Below are 16,834 nucleotides of genomic sequence, written 5' to 3'. Positions count from 1 at the left end.
GTTAGCAGAGACAACTACAGTTTCTTTGCCCTACTGCTTCGGTGAAAGGTTCCTCCGCTGTGTACATCCTCCAACTTTTTTTCAGCGTCAATCATGAAGCAAGCCATCTCACTTGTGTTTACCCCTCCAAGCATAGCCCACCGTTTGGCGTACTTCAAATGGCTGACCGTCGACCAGACCTTGAGGATAGTTCCCGAGTGAAGCGTCAAAAAGTCGTAGATGGACCATTAGGCCGAATGCGCCAGAACGGCTTCGACATCGATCAGAAAAATGATCCAAGCAGGAATCCCTACCTAGCTCACCACTATTCTGCACCTCAAGGTACGAACATTTCCAAGACTATGCGCACTCTTGTAAACAGAAAGCTAAATTACCACACAGATGGCGTGACAAATTCCCAGTCACGGCTTCGAGACTTCAAACGCCATACGACGACAGCTAAGGATGCGAGGGTCATGGAAGACGGTCCACAGAACCCTTTCACAGGGCAGGCTCTGTCTCAGCAGTNCATGAGTATCCTGAAAACGCGGCGAGGTCTTCCTGTTCATTCCCAAAGGTAAGTATTTTCGCTCATACAACTCTGCTTGGGCTAATTTCGGAAAGGGACGAATTCCTGCAACTCTACCAGAAGTCCCAAATTCTTGTCTTTGTCGGCGAAACCGGTTCAGGGAAGACCACTCAGATCCCACAATCCGTCCTCTTCGACGACCTCCCACACCTTAATAACAAGATGGTGGCCTGTACCCAGCCTCGTAGGGTGGCGGCAATGTCTGTTGCCCAACGTGTAGCGCAGGAAATGGATGTAAATCTTGGCGATGAGGTTGGTTACAGCATCCGATTCGAGGACAAAACGTCGCCAAAGACCATCTTGAAGTACATGACAGACGGAATGTTGCTGCGAGAAGCTATGCACGACAACGACCTTACTCGATACAGCACAATCATTCTTGACGAAGCACACGAGCGAACTCTTGCCACAGATATATTGATGGGCTTGTTGAAAGAAGTCGTAATTCGAAGGCCAGACCTCAAGCTTATCATCATGTCTGCAACTCTCGATGCTACGAAATTCCAACGCTATTTCCATGATGCACCTCTTCTTGCGGTACCCGGTCGGACTCACCCTGTTGAGATTTTCTACACACCTGAACCGGAAAGAGATTATGTTGAGGCTGCGCTTCGGACAGTACTTCAGATACACGCCACAGAGCCTGAAGGAGATATTCTTCTTTTCCTCACTGGCGAAGAGGAAATTGAAGACGCTTGCAGGAAGATCAATCTCGAAGCAGATGAAATGACTCGGGAGGCTGATGCAGGCCCTCTGAAGGTATATCCTCTTTATGGTACGCTACCTCCTCAGCAGCAGCAGCGGATATTTGACCCTGCTCCTCCACCACGCACTCCAGGTGGCCGACCTGGTCGAAAGTGCATTGTTTCTACCAATATCGCCGAAACATCGCTCACGATCGATGGAATTGTCTATGTTGTCGACCCTGGCTTCAGCAAACAGAAGGTCTACAACCCCAGAATTCGAGTTGAATCACTATTGGTGTCTCCCATATCGAAGGCTTCGGCTCAACAGCGTGCTGGTCGTGCCGGTCGTACAAGACCGGGAAAATGTTTCCGGCTTTACACTGAGGCCGCCTTCAAGAAGGAGCTAATTGAGCAGACATATCCGGAAATTCTTCGCTCCAACCTTGCAAACACTGTTTTAGAGTTAAAGAAACTTGGAATTAACGATCTTGTACATTTCGACTTGATGGACCCCCCGGCTCCTGAAACTTTGATGCGCGCCCTGGAGGAGCTCAACTATCTTGCATGTCTGGACGACGAAGGCGATCTCACGACACTCGGACGACTTGCATCTGAGTTCCCCCTCGATCCTGCTTTGGCTGTGATGCTAATCAGTTCTCCGGAGTTCTATTGCTCGAACGAAATGCTTTCACTTACTGCTCTCCTCTCTGTTCCCCAGCTATTTGTTCGACCATCCAGTCAACGCAAGCGAGCCGACGAGATGAAAGATCTTTTCGCGCATCCTGATGGAGACCATTTAACGATGCTAAATGTTTACCATGCATTCAAGAGCCTAGAAGCACAGGAGAATCCGAAGCAATGGTGTCACGATCACTTCTTGTCATATCGCGCACTAACCCAGGCCGATAACGTCCGACTTCAGTTGAAGCGTATCATGGAACGACAGGAGTTGGAGCTCATGTCGACTCCATTTGAAGACAAGAAATACTATGAGAATATTCGAAGAGCACTAGTGGCAGGATTTTTCATGCAGGTCGCCAAACGAGATGGCACCGGGAAGACATATGTCACGGTGAAAGACGAGCAAAACGTGCTGCTCCATCCCAGCACGGTGCTTGGTCAGGACAGTGAGTGGGTTATCTACAACGAGTTTGTGCTTACAACGAAGAACTATATCCGCACTGTTACGGCAGTCAAGCCGGAGTGGCTACTGGTAAGAACCCCTATCCATGCATCTGCGATAAACATTTTACTAATCCTTCGCTAGGATATTGCACCCAATTACTATGACCTGGACACTTTCAAAAAGGGAGATATAAAGACTGCCTTACAGCGAACCGTAGACAAAATAAGGCGGAAGGAAGCAATCAAAGGTGGAAGCCGAAGATAATGAGATTTCCTTATACCAACCGCTTGCGTTGGTCTTTCAAGCGACTTCACGATTATTTCAATGACTTTAAATAGAGTACATGGGCGTATTTTGCATTTCTCCAGGTACAGGGTGCATACTTTCAACTAGTTTCTCAAATCAACCCTAGCTGCCTAGAATTACTTTTGCTCATAGTTGGTTAGATAGACTAGCGCGATCCGAATCCTCACGACCCTGACTCTCCTCGATGCGAACTTATATATGTAAAATGAGCTGTTTTAATGTTATCCTGCATACCTAAGCAATAAGCGAGATTATTGCGTTCCCTGCTTCGCCCGTAGTAATATGCAGACACAACCAGTCCTTGAAATGATTGAAGTATGTTGCGAATAGGATCAAATACACCCTTCGCGGTGAGGGATGCACATCTCTACGTATACGAGTTCGGCTAATCAACTTTCTCTGTTCTTGCTTAATACAGTCAAATTGAGTTTGGTAAAGATTCTCAATTTACTACCCCGCGTTATGTGGAGGAGCTGTGTAAAGTGGGTTTGCCACTCTTCGTGCTTTAGTCACAACATTAAGAAACATATCTTAGACCTGTTACTTACTAGATAGGTTTTCCGAGGGTTAAAAAATTCTTCACGGATTTCGCCTGTATACGCAGTCTACCATAATTCTGATATAAGGCTTCTTGCACTCGCATTACTCACCGACGTCCATCTACACACAGAGGCGTAATTTAGCAGAAATTTAGCGAAATTTCTGTAGGCATTAGTCGCCGTATTAGTAAAAAGTCTCTAAATAAAAGAGGTTAAAAAGTAATTATCCTTTAAATACGTGACGTGCGTTCTATATTTAAACTACATATAACCCTTAACGTACTCGGTAAGTGTTGAACGGACGATCAGGAATGAGAACTCTGTTTATTAAAGAGGGCTCTAGAAGCTCTCTTATATACATCAGGTAGGTCCAAATACAATGACGACGACGTCGTCATGTAGTAGGTCATAGTTAAGAGAAACAGGTAATGAGACGTTCGATGAGACATACGAGCTNAAGATACGAGACAACTGAGACATAGTTCGTATAGACGATCTAGGTCGTCGGACAGTATTACGATGGTAGTAAGGAACTTTAATTTAGGTCGACACACCCCCCTAGCTGCACAGAGCCTTTTGGGCTGCTGTAAAAATACTAAAAAGTTATGATAGTAATTTAGTGTTAAGTTAAAGGAAATCCTCTATATATTTACCTTGCCTAAATATTATTTAAATTAAATTAAATTAGATCCTTAATATTAATAAGGTTTAATTACTAAATAAACGTTTTGTGCTTTTAACGAGGCAGAGCCTTTGTTAGGCCGTCTGCTATTATGTCCGTAGTAGGCACCTATTTAATATTAATACTTCCTTTATAAACTTCCTGGCGGAGCTAGTGGTAATAAATATTAACGTGTTAAAGCTTAGTGTTAAGCTCCGCGTTGCTTTTAGTTAGTAGTTGAATAGTTTATAGGTTATTGTAATATATTATTTACTTCTTATTAGGGTTAAATCCGATTTTTTTTTTTTAAAGAATTACTACTACTAAATTAACTTAGTAGCTGTATGCGACAGCGCTAGGAGCTCTGCTTTTGTGCTTAATTTTATTACTAACTTCTGCTTTATAGATTGCTAGTTAATTAGTCCCCTAAATAAGGTAAATAGATAGCCTTTTATACTTTTTCTACTTACTATATTATTGCTAAATAATGCGTTACTTGCCCTTGCGAAGATCTAGTTTATTATATTCTCCTTTAAGTACTTAATTATAAGAGTCTTAGTTTAATTAAGGTAGGCAATTACCCTTATAGCAGCTGTGTCGTGAATTAGTAACGGATTTTGTAAGAATTCTAATAGCTTACTTACTGTTTTCACTATATCTAGACGAGTAATATTAGCTGTATAGAGTATAGATCCGACTTTCCTCTAATAGGTATAGGTATTCTACTTAGAGGCTTACTTTAGATTAGGCTTAAGTTCCTTAATACCTATTAGTGTATATATCTTATAATAATCTTTAACTTTAAAGCTTATTATAATTTTGTTAATATAGGAATCCTAGCTAAGCTAGAGCTTTCTGTTCTTTCTATTATGGATAATTTAAATTCCTAAGAACTAGGTAAGGTTACCTAGGTCCTTTATCTTGTACTTTCTTATAAAGTGCTCCTTAAAGGTTTAGAGCTTAAGTAGGTTTTTCTTCCTAAATATAGCTATAATATCGTTAACGTAGAAGAAGACTATTAGCCAATTATTATAATATAGGTAAGGCTCCTCCACCACTAGCTTTAAGCCTTTCTTTTTTAGCGTTATTATTAAGTTACCGTGCTATAGTAGAGGTGATCGCCTTAATCTATAGAGGGCTCTTTAGAGAAGTAGGCACTTGCCCTTAATTAGAAATCTATTTAAATACTTAACATATACAACCTTATTAATTACGCTATTTATAAATACATTAATAGTATCGCCTTACTAGTAGTCTAGGTTAAATATTGCGATAATAGCCATTAAGGCTCTAAGCGATCTTGCTACTAAAGTTACGGTATAGGTGTCCTTATAAACTAACTCTTATAGATTACCTTATGTATAAAGATAAGCTTTAAACCTTATTAAATATCCATTAATATTAGTTTTATATGTAAATACCCAAATAACAGGCACTATTTTGGTATAGATTGTTTTATTAACGACTTAAAACGTTCCTCGATTTTAAAGGTCCGTATATTTCTTTTAGGTAGTAGCTGCGAACTCTTCCTTATATTAATGTCTTTAAAGCTCCTTCTAATTCTTAGGCAGCGGTAGGAGCTAATTACGGTGCAGCTTTTTGTAAAATGTAAGCCCTATATTAAAGGCTAATCTTTAAGCTAGAAGGCTCTAGTTAGTAATATTAGCAAGAAAGCCTACGTTGATCTTTAATTATCCTTTAAGTCTTTTTCCTTTAACCACGTTTTACTCTCCTATATTACTATTAATCTTCTTTTTTAGCTTAGCTTTATTAGTCAGAACTATAATATAGTGCGGCTTTTTTGCTAAGGTGTTTAAGGACAGTAGTAAAGGCTCCAGTGAGTTAGGTTCTAGTGTCTTGTTTAAGGTAGAAAGCCCTAAAGCTAAGTTGTCTTAGAGCTTAAATCTTATTACTTACTACTCTTAATATTAGGCTCTTCCTTATTTCCACCAGATTCCACCTATTATCTCCCTTTAGTATTAACTTAAATCTTATCTTAAGTCTTATTGCTTTTATTAAATAATAATTCTAATTTGTTTTGGAGATCCTATATTTAATAGACATTAATAATTTCCAATATTTAGTTAGTTCTTACTTAAAGTATATTCGCTAGATTTAGCTATAAGTCATTATAAAGTAACCGCTTATTAAACTTTATTTCTTGTTCTAATAACCTTTTTCTAACTAGGAATATAGATTTGGAATATATTTGTTAAATTATACCCTACCAGATATCCTATATAGGCCCTTAGCGCGAGCTTATTTAGGCATAGAATATTATATTTAAGAGGGTAGGCCCTACAGCCGTAGGCTTATAGGTAGCCTATATTTAGTTTTAGTAGTAATATACCTATAGCTAACTAGATTTTTTTAAAAGGCGTCTACTACCCGAGTCTTCTACTAGGCGTTTAATTAAGTAGATAAGTAGCTACTTTATAGACTTTAGGATATAGCTCCTCTAGTAGATAGGCCTTAATTCTTATACACTAAGCCTTCTATATAATTACCTCCCTAGATCGTTCTGCTAGACTGTTCTGTAATTAAGTATTAGGTGCTAATCTTTTAAAACTAATTCCTCGTTTAGCTACCTATTCCTTAAATTCGCCTATAAGAGACGTCTCTCTATCTATATAGATAATAGCTACCTTAAAGCTATATCGTTATTCGATAATATTACAATATTTAATAACAATTTAGGTAAGGGACGACTTCTTAGCCATTATCTATACCTTATTTATTCGCGTTACGTTATTAAGGAAGTATACCGCGTACTTATTGCTATTAAATGCAACTATTCCGGGTATTAAATTAAGGTAGATTTTATAGAAAGGAACTAGTAACTAAGTTAGAGGTCTTTTAGATACCACCTTATAAGCTTTACTTACTCCATATAATTTACATTCTACCGTTAAAGGCTACTCCTAAGAGCTGTATCTATCTCTTCCCTTTCGGGTTATTAATCGTAACTGCAGCTATACTATAGCCTATAATTTCTTCTATATATAAGCCCGTGTAGACGCGTTCTAATATAGGCTTAATATCGCTAATAAACCTAGCTCTATCGTTAAAGACGTGTAGGCTTATCCCTAAGTTAAGAATTACACTATCGCGAAGCTCGTAATTAGAAGCTGTGTTGTTGGCTCCTATATAATAAACTATAAAGTTTCCGTAGGGCTTTTAAGAGCTCTGCTGGTTGCTATCCTTTGGCTTTTTATTAGCTTAATCGTCCTTCTTATTAGCTTAATTATCTTTTTTAATTTACTTAATATAAGCCTTAATTTCGGGCGTTATATTAGCAATCTTCTTATCTACCTTCTTCTGAATTTTATTACTTAGTTTAAACTATAATAGGCGAGGAATCGACTCTATAATATACCAGTACTTATTAAAGTAGTAACGTTTTCCGCATAGGTACTCTAGCGGCGGTTGCCTTTCCTTCTTCTGCTTATCTGCTAATAATTAAGGTTTTAATTTAGGCTTTAAATTCGGTAACTTATCTTTAAAGGTAACTCTAAAGGATTCTCCTTGTGGGGTTTTGCCCTTCTAGGCGAGGTCCGTATAACGGTGGTTTTAGTATATTTTAACCAGTTTAAAGAAGGTAGAAAGCGTCTTCTTCTCCTACTTACGCTTATTAAGCTCGTTCTTCTAATATTCTAACTAGCTTAGTATAATTAATTTAACTGCGTATATAAAGTTTTTTACCGAATAATTACTATCTACCTTAGGTAGAGCTTGCTCCTTATACTTAGTATATGCCTTCTTCTACTTTTATAACTAGACCTTAAAGTTCTGGTTCTAAAGTGCCTTCTTAAGCCTTATATATTAAGTAGCTATTTAAAGCTTTTAGGTGTGGTTAGTTAGAGCAATTCTCTTTTTAAGAGATACTAAGACGTTATGGATGGTGGTGCATTTAAACGTGTAGATAAGGTAGGTACGTAAGATAGAGCTTGGGATATAGCTGCGTAACGTATTAAGAGTTAACAGCTGTTTTCTATATAGCTTTATATTGTCCCTATAGTCGGCTTTAAGCGTATAGAGCTTCTCCTTCTCCTCCTTATCTAGGTCCGCGAGCTTCGTCTTCCCCCGGCTATTAATATCCTTAGGTAAGGCATAAATAGGTTCTTTAAGCTATAGCAGATTAGTCTTAGGTGTTAATAGGTTAATATACTTCTAGAGACGATTATTATTTACTTTTAACTTAATAACCTTAATCCATTTATCCCAATTATTTAGGCTTATAAGAATAACGGATAATATAATAACAGAAGGGGTTTCTTATTAAGAAGTTATTGTGGGTAGTTATCTATAATTAAGATAATAATTAGAATTAATAGAAATAAAGGCTTTAGAATTAAAGATAATGCAGTAAACGGCCCGGGCTTATAACTATTAAACGGACGATTAGGAATAAGAACTCTGTTTATTAAAGAGGGCTTTAGAAGCTCTCTTATATACATTAGGTAGGTCCAAATACAATGACGACGACATTATTATGTAGTAGGTTATAGTTAAGAGAAATAGGTAATAAGACGTTTAATAAAATATACGAGCTTAAGATACGAGATAACTAAGATATAGTTTGTATAGACGATCTAGGTCGTCGGATAGTATTATAATAGTAGTAAGGAACTTTGATTTAGGTTAATAGTAAGCATATGGGCTATGTATATATATAGGCCACCCCACCAAGTATTAAGGCCAAATAATATGAATTACTCCACAACGAACGCCTGTATATAGTGTAGCTAGCTACTAGCTAGTTGCCTAGCGTTTAGGGCATGTACGAGCCGTGTGCTCTAGTGAATAGCACATACTATACTTGCGTGGTACACGCTGCGGTCACTTGCTTACTGTATCTGCTGCCCCCTCTACTATTATATTCTCTATAGCTAGTGCATAAAACGCCCCTTCTGCCCCTAATAGAACACCCCCCCTAGCTATATACTTGCGCTTAGTTACCCTTTTCCTTTTTTAGTGTTAATTCTCTACCTATAGCTTCTTATTTTTGCTAGTAAGTAGTATAGCGCTAAATATCGCCATTTTGTACCCCTTAACTAGCTAGCTAAGGGCTTATTCTATTAGACTTAGTGGGCTATATATACGCTGCTTAAGATAGCGTTTTAGTAGGGCTGTTTACTGTTATAGCTTAGTAATATTATATGGTATTTTAGCTGCCTAGGATATATTTAATTGCGGACAGTACTAGGGTAATAATGTTTAATATTTAGCATATAGTAGTTCTAGTATATAATTAGGGCTATATAGAACTAGCCTAGTAGCTATAAATCCTACCTATATATTATTCTGATATAGTGCTAGCTGCCTAGCCTGTATATACAGTGGTAGGAATTTATGCTTATTGATATGGTTAACATCACGGTATATTATCTATTTAACGCTGCGCCTATATACCTACTTAAGCGCTAAGAAATAGCCTATATCTAGTAGCTATAGTAGATATAATGAGTGCGCTAGTATATAGATAATAATAATCTGGTAATCTAGGCAGAACTAATTAAATTTGGGGTTTATATAGCTACTATGGCCATTTAGTACTAGCAGCCGATGCGTACTAATAGTATAATCCTTTATATGCTTATAGAATAGTTTTAGCTAGGTTAGGCTAATCTTATTTATTATCTAGCCATTCTTACTAACGCTAATTAACTAGTTATATGGAATAATATTATACTAAGCAGCCTAGTGTATTACAGTCTTAAAGATAACAAGTAGTGGAATTACCTGCCCTATTACACTAATGCACTTAATAATTATAACCTACTCGTGATTTCCTGGTTGTATAGTTCTAGGCTAGCCAGCGTAATTAGTTCCTGTAATAACTTGTATAGTTATAATAATACCTATTTAGAAGCCGGTCTTATTAAAATTCTAGGTATCCTTATCTAGAATTCTGTATTATATCTTTATATTCTATACGTATTTAAACCAGACCCAAATTAGTACAGGATCTTTATATTTAGCACGCTAATAGTTATATTTTCTGTTAAATTTGGCCTGTAGGTTGTTATAGCGCTTAACAAAGTTATATGCCTATTTCTTGCCGATAGGTTATATAGTAGTAGGCCCGGTATACTGCGCAGCTAGTAGACCAGCTATCTGCCGTATAATCGCGATCCTAGGCAGTATACCGCGTTAATCCATTAATAGAATCCACTGCTTAAGGCTTTCTTCTTATATAGCTGTTAGACGGTAATTTAATGTAATAGAACCGCGTTTTGGCTAGATGCCCTTAATGCGTTACTGTGCTGTCGTTCTAGCTATATTGTATGTGCTAGTGGCCTTCCGAAAACTTGGAAATTGGCCCTGCTTATAGGCATTAATAGATAGGAGAAGTCTGCCCTCTTGAAATTGAGGGTTTTGTTGTTGTGGTGTAGCCATTGAGGTTATAGTTGTATAGTGCGACGCGTGTTTTGTATATTTGGCGGGGTGGCCTATACCCATATGCTTACCGAGTACGTTATCCAATACTGTCGATTAGATATTTATACGTTCTAGTCGGAAGTCTTACTAGTACTCCGCGTATACTACGTATAGTATTATAGCCTATGCCTTAACTAGCTAACTAGTATCTACGAACTCCTTTTTAAGTAGTTCTAATAATCTGGTTATAAGGTCCGTAATACTACCTCCCTTCTTCAGGTTTTTATTCTTAAAGATATCTTATTCCTCTAAGTCGCCTACTAAAGGTAAGGTGCTTCCTTATTTAAATTAATTCTATTAATAACTTATTATATCTAAGTAACCTTTATCATTATATACTATTATAATAATTCTTTACTAGGTAGGGTTATATCTCCTTGTTCTTGCTGCGTTAAGGAAGGACTAGGATATATTGTAATTCCCACTCCTTCGACTTGCCAACCGTTATCGCTATGCCGAGTATACTAAGGCGAATATTCCGTCTTCTTATAATATTCGAGTAGTTTCTAATACTAAGTATACGCTCCTTATAATCCTTTAGATCCTTCTAGTACCTTATCTTATTTCTTATAGGGACGAGGGTTTGATCTAAGGCCAAACGTTTAGATAGTAAGCTTTATACTACTATACTAAGATTTTACTTGCGAGTGGGACGGCATTCTTGAAAATATTCAAGTATGAGAGCTAGAACTCTCTTGTAAGCTGAGCTCTTTGCCAGAATGTGTAATTAATATTGCCAGTTCGGGTTAGCCTAACCATAGTTCAAATTTTTGAAGTACCACCATACCTGAAATGTGAAACTAAGATAGCTAGGGCTGCTCATAGTTTGTAAGCTTTGCAGTGTGGGTATTGAACGAGCAACTTGATTGTAAATCTATGGAAATCAAGTGATATAAATACATGAAAGTAGACCCCGAACTCCGAAGCCCATAACTCATTTCAAACGTACCTGAGACATACGAGGGTAGTGCTGACGTAGGTGAAACAGGGTAATATGCAAGGTCCGGTAGTCGGTTACATAGTTGGTCATGACGGCGACGAATACACTCTATATTATGATAATGGGCCGTGATCGATAGACATACTGCGTTAGGGAATGTCAGAGTTCTGTCCAAGGGAACAGAAGTTGTAATGGAGGAAATATGGTAAGGTGAAGAAAGGTCTGGGATTTTGGGATGGATGTTTACGAGATGGAAATTGAGAAAGTCAGGCAACTACCACCAATAATTTCTTTTTGGTTTCGTAGTTAAGTCTATATGATTTAACCTAAGTGAAAGTGCAATTTGAGTCTCGGAAATGGACAAAAGCCATGAAATCTAGTCTTTCAATCATAAACCTATCTATAAAAAGTAATTAGAGCCATTTTCGTCGGGAACGTAAACGCCTCTAAAACTCCTTAATCACCATCGCGTGTTTGATATTCACACCGTCAATATGGTCCCTAATTTTCGCATACTCCGCAAATCCCTCATTATTGACGAAACCCATGTGTTCATCAACGTTCTTCCATGGACAGAAAAGCACCCACTCCTCCTTATCCCCATCCTTGTCCACTCTCCAACCACCACCAATCTTCCCTTGTGTAACATAGCCTTGCAGATTATGTTTATTTTCTTGGAAAGTCTCCGTAAAGTCGGCCTTCTGGCCAGCTTTTACAAAATGGCGCCCGATGCTGTAGACTTTGGCCCCGTCGCTGACTTCCTCGGCAGACGGCAAGTCCTTGTGCTCCACGTCGAGATGCACGACCCACTCGATAGCCATCTGGTCCTTCAGCACGTCTAGCAGCTCTTTGTTTTCTGAGCTGGCGACAAACCCGTTCATATGCTGGTCTAGCGACTCCCATTCACCGAACACGTAGATTAGCGCGGGATCTTCGACTTGCTGTAGGTAGTAGAAGCGGCGGCCGGTAAAGTTTTGCATTGCTGTCTTCCCTTTCGCGAGAGTGGCCATGAGGGAGGGCGTAGAGACAGTGGTGGGAGGTAGGAGACGGAGGAGTGCGAGTTCGGTGACGGTCATGTCGATTGGTTTCCAGTGGTGGACTCCAGAATGGGGATGTGAGTATTCTGTGATAGTTCAGGTCTGGAGGCACTTGGAGAACCGTAGTGCTATATAAGTAAGACTTTATAAGCAGAATTCGAGCTCGGTGTCAGAAACAGCTGTCTGCGCGGCTTTGACTGCCCGGAGGCTGCAGAAAATGATACGCGTCATCTGAATCGGCCATACCATAATTAGCAGTATTCAGAATATGCGGTAAGTCCCACTATAGCTCAATTGGCTTTAGGGACGCCGTATAACAACAATTTCGGTTTAGACCCCGGAGCTCCGTCCGAAGCTTGGGCAGACAGCAAAATGCCAAGACACTCCACGTGATAAGGCAGGTAGGTAGTAGGTAGGATCAATTGCGTGGGCCAGACTGCGTACAAGATAATCACGCAGGATTTACCGCTAGCTACTTGCAGGTTTTTGTGCTTCCTAGATGACTATGAGTTAATCATGGGGCATGTGAAAGGGTGTTGAGGTAACTAAGAGAAATTACGGGGAGTTGCATCACCNCATGGTCATCCCGATAAAAGTGGCGCACTAAGAGCGGCCCGTAACGGCTTTAAGCAAGTGTCCCTTGAGCTGCTTCCAGGTTCCTTCACCAACGTAGGCACGGCAGATGGCACCAAGCTCAAAGATGCGGCTACGCGCGTGGCTTCAACTTAATTGGCTTCATTGTCTCCAGACCAGTCACAGGCCAACTACCCACGACTCCTCAGAAGCCACTCTTCACCCGAGTTACTGATGATGTATAGATTCGCTGCGCCCAGGAACTTGGCCATTGGGCGGCCAACACCAGAGCCTAAATTGAATATACCTGGCCTGCCTTTTCGTGTCGAGGTCTACAACGCTGATCGTGTTTTAAGCTCAAGGAACCTTTATTAGTAAAAGCAACCGCTTCCCTGACTTATCCTTCACCTAAGTTACAATTCTTCACTCTTCACTGTCGGATTTTTCCTAGTTGCTCGTTTTCATCATCTTTGTGCCTATTCCTACTTTCCACCTTTACCCTCTACATCAATTCCTGAACATGGGTAACTCAAATAGTACCGCCGTTGGGACTTGTCTTTCAAATGCCGTTGGCGGAAATAATGCTTCGTTAGCTTTTCCGAGCAAACTTCTCTATCAACTCACCGATGTGAAGCCTTACAACCTGGATATTCCCGTAACTCCAGCCGCGGTAACCTACCCCGAATCTGCAGATCAGGTGGCCGCAATTATCAAGTGCGCTGCCAAATCGAACTTAAAAGTTCAAGCTCGATGCGGTGGCCATAGTTATGGGAACTATGGTCGGTAATACACGCTCTTTATTTCGTCATAAACTTATTTGGAGCAGGAATTGGAGGCGTGTCTGGTGCAGTCGTGGTTGACCTCAAGAACTTGCAACAATTCTCCATGGACACGACTACTTGGACCGCCACTATTGGAGGTGGTACTCTGCTCGCCGATGTGACGAAGCGACTTCACAATGCCGGCGGTCGTGCCATGGCCCATGGAACATGTCCTCAGGTTGGCCTTGGCGGTCATGCGACGATTGGAGGGCTGGGGCCCACTTCAAGAATGTGGGGATCCGCGCTTGACCATGTCGAGGAGGTTCAGGTTGTGCTCGCAAATTCTTCCATTATCCGGGCATCAGAGATTGAGAACCCGGACGTATTTTTCGCTCTCAAGGGTGCAGGTGCTAGTTTCGGGGTGATTACCGAGTTCAAAGTGCGAACTGAACCAGAACCTGGCGAGGCGGTTCGATACTCTTATTCATTTGACGCTGGAACAACTACTGAAAAGGCCAAGGCATTCAAAGACTGGCAATCTCTTATATCGGACCCTGGGCTTAGTCGAAAGTTTGCGAGTGAGGTCGTCATATTTGAATTAGGGATGATTGTCTCTGGAACCTTCTTTGGATCAAAGGCGGAATTCGACGCTCTCAATATATCCAGTAAACTCCCGCAAAGTGACAGCGTTTCAATCACCGTCTTCAACGATTGGCTAGGACTCGTTAGTCATTGGGCAGAGGATGTGGCTTTGCAGATTGCCGGAGGAATTCCTAGCGCATTCTATTCGAAGAGCCTTGCTTTCCGGCCCTCCGATATAATTCCGTCCTCGGGCGTTGACAGTTTATTCGAATTTCTCGATACAGCTGATAAAGGCACTGCTCTTTGGTTTGCTATCTTTGACTTGGAAGGTGGCGCCATCAATGATGTGCCCATGGACGCTACGGCCTATGCACACCGAGATGCTCTATTTTATCTGCAAACCTACGCAGTAGATATCGGCCGCGTTTCCACGACCACCAGGAACTTCGTCAATGGCATCAATCAGGTCATCGCGAATGCATTACCCAATGTGCAATTTGGAGCGTATGCTGGATACGTAGATCCAGAGCTGCCAAACGGCCAGCGGGCATATTGGGGCTCCAATCTTCCCAGGCTTGAGCAAATTAAACGCGCTATTGACCCTAACGACGTCTTCCACAATCCACAGAGCGTGCAGCCAGCAGCTTCATAGAGTATGCATTCTTGTATTAGACTTCTTTCAGCATTTTTACGCTATTACTTAATGACAATATCCATAATTGCTTCTTTCTTTTCATCTTTAACTGTTCCAGCGGCCTGTTTTATGGCATCCTCTAACTAGTTATGCTAGTCAAACTTCGAAGTTAATATATTCCTACTTACCACGGCTTCAGCATTACAAGTGTAACCTGGACTACCTTTTCTCCAAGGCTACCCCAAGCTCTTCATCCGTGGTTCTTACAGCAAGGCTTTGCGAGTGGACATCGTTAATGTAGGATCGCGTTGCTTTCCACCCTCCATTGTTCAATATAATGGTTAGGAATGGCGTTTCATGCTGGTAGCTTGTCCAGTATAGTGCACTAGAAGGGCTGAACATAAAGTTACCATCTCCGGAAATGCAACATACAAAGGTTATCATCTCTAGGGATATTCTTTCGCCGTACATTCGAGCGTCCTTTAGTGTTATAAAGGGCCGTTTCAAGTTTTATCTCAACCACTCCGCCACCAGCCCAGGTAAGACTAGTACTGCCTTTGGTAAAAATCTTTCCTGAAATTGACCGCTGTAGCTGTTTATTTAATGAGACTTGATTTGTGGCAGCGTCACCGGCGAAGATTATCTTTGTAGGAAGTAATCGTCCACGTTGCGAAAAGAGAAATCTTTCGCAACTCATCCAGTTTCATTAGCCTTCACTCTGAAACGTAGCATCTAAATCCACTGCATGTACCAGGGACAGCTTTGCCATTCGATGGATCAAATTCGAGGCTGAGATGACGGTTACGCCTGAAAATATACTTCATCGATTTGGCGCAGGGCCATGCTGCCTTCTACATCGAATGTTGCTGCCGCAGATATGCCGAAAAGATGCATTTGCTCCGTTTAAGGATCTATCAATACAGAAAAAGACAGCAAGCCCAGATGGCCCAATCCCAGGAGGAACCCAAGGCACCTCACAGCCAAGGACTAGTATCGCATCCACTGTCCGCATCTGGGCCCGGGTCCTGTCGCTCGTGCTAACCACGTGGAATGGTAGGCTGGGAAACACATTCCTCGACACTAAACCAAATACTTGCAATCCAATGAGATTCGCAACTCGAACGAAATGGTGGATGGCATCATGGATCCATCAGAGATACCAAGTTAGAAACCGTAGTTTTTTCGCAGCGAGCAATGCATTATATTTGTCCCTCAGACTCCAACAAAGCGGCGAGATTTCAGATATCACCTTTGATAGAGTAACGGGACATATTGGGGCTGAGATTACGGGGTATCATGGCACAACGCGGTGCGACTTGTAAAATTACTTATCCTACATAACTTAGTTTGCAGCAGAGGCTCTCATGTTTCTTCACCCTCGGCACTTAGATCCATCCAGGACGGCTCCGAGACGCACGAAACGATATCTCAATCCTCACTCTCCATCCTCTTAGACGCCTGGATACATGCAACCAGCGTTTCCCCCGCTGCATCGTAACCTCCACTATCTAGCGTATCATCGTCAGAACAACGCTTTCCAGCTCATCTACAACCCCCTCCCCTTTACGGATTGCTAGCGGCTTGGCATAGAATATATGAAAACATTCACTCTTTCTATACAAAATGTGCCTAGACGTTAGCAATCCGTGCAGGGGAGGGGATTGTAGCTCGTCAACGAACAAACCCATCCGCTCGTCTTCCGCGTTCCAAGCCCCCATCTCAAGATCCGAGGCCCACCACCTCTTCACCCTCTCCTCCCTTATCTCAACCTTCCTCATCCGGCCTTTCTCCCTCGCCTTTCTCCACCGCCCAGTCCCGCCCCTCTTATCCCTCCTCCCCTCCTCCTGCCAACTGCGATGGTACCTCGGCGGCGCGGGCCAGCGCTGCGCCTGCGCGTAGAACTCCCGCCTAGAGAGGGCGCGAACGGGCGCGGCGGCGAGGTCGGCGGGGAAGGGGGGAAGCCGCAGCTGTGAATTCGGG

General features: G+C 41.3%; 3 protein-coding genes across 3 annotated transcripts; 2 read left to right on the top strand and 1 right to left on the bottom strand.

The window, feature by feature from the left end:
- Positions 1-158: 158 nt before the first annotated feature.
- K441DRAFT_680252 (pre-mRNA splicing factor ATP-dependent RNA helicase PRP16) lies at positions 159-2,644 on the top strand (the record flags this gene model as incomplete). The annotated part of the gene is made up of 4 exons (XM_067651354.1): positions 159-321; positions 382-556; positions 604-2,467; positions 2,522-2,644. The coding sequence occupies 4 exons, from the start codon at positions 159-161 to the stop codon at positions 2,642-2,644; spliced, it is 2,325 nt and encodes a 774-aa protein (XP_067500148.1).
- Positions 2,645-11,494: 8,850 nt separating this feature from the next.
- Positions 11,495-12,604, bottom strand: K441DRAFT_665956 (uncharacterized protein). Its single transcript, XM_067649586.1, has one exon. The coding sequence runs from the start codon at positions 12,341-12,343 to the stop codon at positions 11,714-11,716; it is 630 nt and encodes a 209-aa protein (XP_067500147.1). The 5' UTR covers positions 12,344-12,604; the 3' UTR covers positions 11,495-11,713.
- Positions 12,605-13,141: 537 nt separating this feature from the next.
- On the top strand, positions 13,142-14,986 carry K441DRAFT_699029 (Glucooligosaccharide oxidase). Its single transcript, XM_067653116.1, has 2 exons — positions 13,142-13,656; positions 13,704-14,986. Exons 1-2 carry the CDS (start codon positions 13,398-13,400, stop codon positions 14,870-14,872), a joined length of 1,428 nt encoding a protein of 475 aa, XP_067500146.1. The 5' UTR covers positions 13,142-13,397; the 3' UTR covers positions 14,873-14,986.
- Positions 14,987-16,834: the final 1,848 nt, after the last annotated feature.

This window comes from Cenococcum geophilum (genome assembly GCF_001692895.1).
Source record: "Cenococcum geophilum 1.58 unplaced genomic scaffold K441scaffold_46, whole genome shotgun sequence".
Lineage (NCBI taxonomy): Eukaryota > Fungi > Ascomycota > Dothideomycetes > Gloniales > Gloniaceae > Cenococcum > Cenococcum geophilum.
This window is presented reverse-complemented; position numbering and strand designations above follow the sequence as displayed.

Excerpts from the sequence above, each read along its gene's own strand:
- K441DRAFT_665956 (XM_067649586.1), bottom strand. The coding sequence starts at position 12,343 with ATGACCGTCACCGAACTCGCACTCCTCCGTCTCCTACCTCCCACCACT.
- K441DRAFT_699029 (XM_067653116.1), top strand. The coding sequence starts at position 13,398 with ATGGGTAACTCAAATAGTACCGCCGTTGGGACTTGTCTTTCAAATGCC. Across the intron at positions 13,657-13,703 it reads CCATAGTTATGGGAACTATG|GAATTGGAGGCGTGTCTGGT; the intron begins GTCGGTAATACA and ends TATTTGGAGCAG.